Here is a 5,749-nt window from a genome sequence, read left to right as displayed (position 1 = left end):
TTGTGCTTCTTCCTGATGATGTCACCTTCCTGCATCAGTGTACTGTCTGGCTCCGGAGAAGGTCGGTCCATGTCGCGCCATGTTTCCTCGCTGGCGTTACGACGCTGCGGCGGGCGTCTGTGAGCAGTTTGTGTTCGGAGGCTGTAAACCGAACCACAACAACTACCTGAGTGAGCACGAGTGTTTGACCGCCTGTGGAGGAGTCACAGGTGAGTACACACCTGACACACACCTGATACACACCTGAACACACCTGATACACACCTGACACACACCTGACACACAATTGATACACACCTGATACACACCTGAACACACACCTGACACACACCTGATACACACCTGATACATACCTGATACACACCTGAACACACACCTGACACACACCTGATACACACCTGAACACACCTGAACACACCTGATACACACCTGATACATACCTGATACACACCTGATACACACCTGACACACACCTGATACACACCTGCACACAGACTGATTATGTCTTTTTGTCCACAGCGACGGCAGAGAGGGGCGTCACTCTCCCCGCCACAGGTCAGTCCCACAATACACTTCTTCCTATCAGCATGTTCATGATGTGACAAGATAAACGTGTGTGTGTGTGTGTGTGTGTGTGTGTGTGTGTGTGTGTGTGTGTGTTAAGAGGTGTGTGGGTCGGTGTGTCGTCCCGATCAGCTGACCTGCGGCAGCGGCTGTTGTCTGGAAAGAAGTCTGGAGTGTGACGGTGTGAAGCATTGCAGCGACGGATCAGACGAGGGGCACTGCAACAAACGTAACATACACACAAACACACACAGCCATAGACACACAAGACTAAACACACACACAGCAGTGATCTTCCTCCTCCTCTTCCTCAGTGAACCAGACCTTCAGTCGCCTGCTGAGTATCGATGTCAACCAGACCAAAGGTCAGTGTCTTCAGTCTCAGCTACATCGACTCATTAGCCCTTGAAGCTAAGCTAATATGCTACATGCTAATATCCCGCAACCCCAGCTCGGTGCACAGAGCCCCCCCACACCGGTCCTTGTCGGGCGAGTCACACTCGCTGGTACTACGACCCCCTGAACAGGAAGTGTCACCATTTCACGTTCGGCGGCTGCGACGGAAACGACAACAACTTTGAGGAGGAAGACAAGTGCAGCGACACCTGCGCCGGAGTGACAGGTACGACACACAAGATGAGTAGTCCAGGTAGTCCAGGTGATTCAGGTAGTCCAGGTAGAGCAGGTAGTCTAGGTAACCAGGTGGTCGAGGTAGATGTAATAGCCTGATCGCCACAGTTTGACAGGACGTGGATTTGACGTGGTCTCTTTGTGCAGAGCGTCACGTGTTCTCCAGAGGGATGTTTGACCGTTTTGAGAAGGAGGTGGGGGAGGAGTCTGACGACTCAGGTGAGATCACCTGTAACATAAAGACTACAGTCACATGTTGTTCCTACCTGGTGCTTTACAGTGTAGCTGACAGGAAGTGACCTCACTGTGTCCTCCTCAGGCTCTATAGCGTTGGCTGTGTTCCTGTCAGTGGCCATCTTGGCGCTGTTGGCCATCATGACCTACTGCTTCCTGAAGGGCCGGCGGGAGCACTCCCATAGGCCCGTCTCCACAGGCCCCGCCCATGTGGCGCTGTCAGAGCAGGACACGCTCGTTTACAACAGCACCACCAAACCTGTATGATGTCATCACCTCACCTATGTGACATCATCATCATTCACAACAGCACCACCAAACAATGTCATCGCCATGACGACCACAGACCTGTATGACGTCATCACTTTTGTCGCTGTGACAACCACAGACTTGTGTAAGGTCATCACTGCGGTTGCTGTGGAGACTGGTCCCAGCTGTTTCTGTTTCTTCCTGTTTCCAGGTGTTTCCAGATGTTGTTCCTACTTCACTGTAATGCCCCTCCCCCTCCTGTCAAATGTAAAGTAGATTATTATCAATCATTTCAATATTGTGGAAAGTCAATTATTGAATCAACATATTGATTGATTGATTGATGGATTGCTTTGTAATCAGCTGTTTTGCGTGCAAACATATTTCTGTTCGTTGGGTTTCTGCTCAGGTGTGTGTGTGATATATTTATGAATTCTGTTTGTTGGGTCTCAGGTTATGAAGTTATATTTGTTTTAAAGGAGCTGTATGTAAGTTTAAGCTAATGCTACATAGCTAACGTTAGCATTAGCATTAGTATTATCAGCTGTTTGCTTACCAGTCTAGAAAAAACTTAATTCCTCTGGAGACAACAGCTGAAAAAACACCAATGATAAGTGCTACTGAAGTTAGCATGCTAACAGCTAGCTCTCTGATAGCAACTCACTGACGTGTCATTACCTGATGCTGAAGCTGCGTCACCTGGTCGACCCTCAGCAGCAGAGGAAACTTTGATACAGAACCTTAAATGATCTCAGGTGTTTCTTATCTCATCTTGTTTTTATTGTGTCATTCACCAATAAAGCCTCATGAAGAAGAAACTTTGTTTATTAATTTATAACTTTTAAGACTATAACTATAACTACATTCTTAACTATTAAGACTATTAACTATTTATTTCTTCAACTGTTTTAGTTTTTCTTGCAGCTCGTCTCTGAGACATAGGATCTGAACCGTCACCATGACAACCGAGGAAGGCCAAGAGATGTGGCTGAAAGCTTCAGAAACCAGTTAACAAGCAGTTAAAGTGAATTAAATGAGTCGTTTGTTTAATTACTGATTATAACTTAGTCATAACAACAGCTGAGAACCTGGTATCTCCACAGTTTGTCTGTGTGTCTCAGCAGAACTGGACATACAAGTTTTTACCCTTCACATAAAACCACATGTTGAAACCTGCATGTAAACACAGACAGAAGTGTGTGTGTGTGTGTGTGTGTGTGTGTGTGTGTGTGTGTGTGTGTGTGTGTGTGTGTGTGTGTGAGAGACAGGCTGAGACTCGTCATGTCCTCACTGATGTAACAGAGTTGTCTTTGTCTCTGTCTCTGTCAGCTCTCTTGTGTCCAGCAGGGGGAGACAGAGACTCGTTATCGTTTAATCACACTCCTCATGATCATTCATTAATCAATCAATAACGTCCTGTGCAGCAGACTAGTTTTAATACAACAATAATAATAATAAACAAACATTTGAATTAAATACATTGATGTCACCTTTTCAAACTCATTAACCTTTAACGAGGTTAAAATCCCTCTCTGTCTGAGCAGGACTCCCCAGACTGATCAGTGATCAATAGACTGATCAGTGATCAGATCCACTTCCTGTGTATTGATTCATTGATTAATGATTGATGCAGAAATAGCTCCTGCTGAATCAGAGTGAAGAGTTCATGTGTTCATTATTTCATCTTCATCACAGAGGTGGTCATGTGACCTTTGAACCTGACCGTGACCTGATCCTGGATCTGTTTTATATCCTGGTATATAAAGTTCACGTCCTATAAGACATGAATCTCATGTGACCCTCATCCTCTTACGTACAGTGGAACCTTCTGCTGGTTCTCTGTGGAACCCTCGAAGCTCAGAGCAGAAAGAAATCTGCCTGTCTTCTGCTGCTTTACTTTTTCGTACTGGTTCAAACGAGGCGCATGCGCAGAGGGAGTGGGGGCAGACAGCGGAGGTTTAATGAAGGAACACTGGAGGTTTTATTAGAACCAAAGCAAACAGAGACTGAATGAGACCGAAGAACATTTACCGCCAACTGTAACATCAAGCTTCACTGAGGTGAGTCCGGACTCCACTTTCCTGTACTTTCCTGTACTTTCCTGTACTTTCCTGTACTTTCCTGTACTTCAGTGCTGAGTGTTGAGGAAGTGTCTGAACAAACCCGCAGAGTGTGTTGTTAGAAACTCAGTGAAGTTTCCTCTGGATGTTTCTGACGCGTTTAAACTCGCTTTTCTCAGCAGGAAGTGTTTCTCTGCTTTTTAACCCGCGTCACCTGAACGCATCAGACTGTGGAGCGGACTCTGCATTTGGACTTTAAATCAGTCTCATTTAAAACATCACAGTATCACTGAGGCACAAGGTTCAGTCCGCTGCCTTTGAAGCATGTAGGTGGGGCTGCCGGTGCAGAGCCTCGTTAGGAAATCTTGACATTTAAAGATTACGCGTTTATTTGAGAAAATACCGATTTCTTCTGCGATAATATGGTGTTTGTTAGAGTCGGGTGGAGTCTGTCTGTAATTCGGCTCACATCTAAAACACATGAGAGCGCTTATTCTCAGCACAGATTAACTTTTGCTGGTGTCTGTCGCGGCCGCTCGCCCCTGAAACACGCCCTGTCAGCGGCACCCAGCCAACGTTGAGACGGAGGGAACAAGTCTGAACTCTGTCCAGATTTCAGCTGCTCGGTGAAACACACGCAGCCGAAGTGAACAGAAGAGCCTGACGATGAAGATGAAGCCTCGAGACGTGACGATGAGGAACTGCAGCTGCACGAGGAGCGAAGGAAGATTCAGTGATGTGTTTTTAAAAGGAAGTTCGTGTCAGAACAAGAAAAAACAACAGATCAGATCTGTGTGTGTGCGCGCGCGTGTAGTTGCGTGCGGGCGGCTCAGTGTGTCTACTCATTTCCGCGTTTCCATGGCAACCTGATCAGACTGATTGGAGCTGATCGGGGCCGTGACAGGCTGCGGTCTAAGCATGCGCAGACAGGCTGCCTCAGGGCGTTCACGCCTCTAACAGGATCTCAGATTGACTGCTGACAGACCTGAGCCGTTACCACGGCAACAAGACCTGCACCGCCGTCACCTGGGGTCTGGACAGGTTGATCAGTTGATTGACAGGCGATAAAGTATTGATGAAGACATAAAAACTTTTCGTTAATGTGCTGATCATGTTATTGATTAACTGATTTTCATTTATCAGTCAGACCAGGAGTCTGAATCAGTCCAGGACTGAGACTCTAGTGTGTTCCACCTGCTGACGTCACCTGGTCTCTTCTGGTCAGTCAGGTTCTTCAGTCTACATGTCAATCAGCTGATTCAGGTGTGTGGTTACCTGATCTGCCTCACCTGGCCTCACTGTTTTACATGAAACACAACATGACAGAAAACACACAGGTCAGCAGGCTGAAACTCATCAGACTGAGTCACCTCTGATCGATCAATCGATTGATTATCAGCTGCTCCTCTCATGTCTGAACCAGTGAAACCAGCTGTCCCGGCTCACAGGTTCAGAAAGTCCAGTGGGAACCTGGTACCTGACTGTGTCTCAGTGGGGACCTGGCGGGACCTGGTGGGATACAGTGTTGAGATTGTGTGGCGTTCACTGACTGCAGCTTTAGACGGTGAATCTGAGCGTCCAGAGGTGGAGTGGTAAAGACCAGACCTGGTCTCGGTGTCAGCTGTAGTGAACTGTGCTGACAGAGCAGTGTCCCTGAACGCATCACTGCTCAATGACCTTCACACACCTGCAGAGACTATATACACACACACACACACACACACACACAAACACATATATCTTCAGAGGCGGGGCTCTAATGACATCATGACTCTTCATCAGGTTTAATTAAACCTGTGTGTGTGTTTGTGTGTAGGGGAAAGTGTGATGCCTGAAGGATCTCACAGCTCCGCCTATGACGTCTCCATGGGTGAAGGTAAAAAACCTCTTTCTCTCTCTCTCTCCTTCTCTCTCTCTCACCCTCTCGCCCCCCCCCCTCCCCCTCCCCTCCCTCTACGACAGATCAGTCTTTGTTGTCATCTGTGTTGATGTGTTTCTTCTCTGTGGTCGGT

At 47.2% G+C, this 5,749-nt stretch overlaps 2 protein-coding genes across 3 annotated transcripts in view; both read left to right on the top strand.

Moving 5' to 3' along the window:
• The window catches only part of LOC111656893 (kunitz-type protease inhibitor 1-like), a 4,977-nt gene extending 2,482 nt beyond the window's left edge, over positions 1-2,495 (top strand). The window contains exons 4-10 of the mRNA XM_023408796.1: positions 39-209; positions 520-555; positions 665-793; positions 879-929; positions 1,016-1,186; positions 1,342-1,413; positions 1,514-2,495. Coding sequence (XP_023264564.1) covers positions 39-209; positions 520-555; positions 665-793; positions 879-929; positions 1,016-1,186; positions 1,342-1,413; positions 1,514-1,695 — 812 coding nt within the window. The 3' untranslated portion in view covers positions 1,696-2,495. The remainder of the gene's footprint in view (positions 1-38; positions 210-519; positions 556-664; positions 794-878; positions 930-1,015; positions 1,187-1,341; positions 1,414-1,513) is intronic.
• Positions 2,496-3,602: 1,107 nt separating this feature from the next.
• LOC111656900 (pleckstrin homology domain-containing family G member 3) overlaps positions 3,603-5,749 on the top strand; it is a 22,553-nt gene continuing 20,406 nt past the window's right edge. For both annotated transcript variants that reach the window (XM_087174695.1, XM_087174694.1), the window contains exons 1-2: positions 3,603-3,737; positions 5,554-5,613. In XM_087174695.1, the coding sequence (XP_087030821.1) occupies positions 5,565-5,613 (49 nt within the window). In that variant the 5' untranslated portion in view covers positions 3,603-3,737; positions 5,554-5,564. The remainder of the gene's footprint in view (positions 3,738-5,553; positions 5,614-5,749) is intronic.

The sequence above is a fragment of the Seriola lalandi genome, unplaced genomic scaffold (genome assembly GCF_002814215.2).
Source record: "Seriola lalandi dorsalis isolate HSWRI2012SDOR001 ecotype SW California unplaced genomic scaffold, Sedor1 jcf7180002054373, whole genome shotgun sequence".
Lineage (NCBI taxonomy): Eukaryota > Metazoa > Chordata > Actinopteri > Carangiformes > Carangidae > Seriola > Seriola lalandi.
The sequence above is the reverse complement of the archived record's forward strand: the minus strand, read 5'-3'. Positions and strand labels throughout refer to the sequence as shown.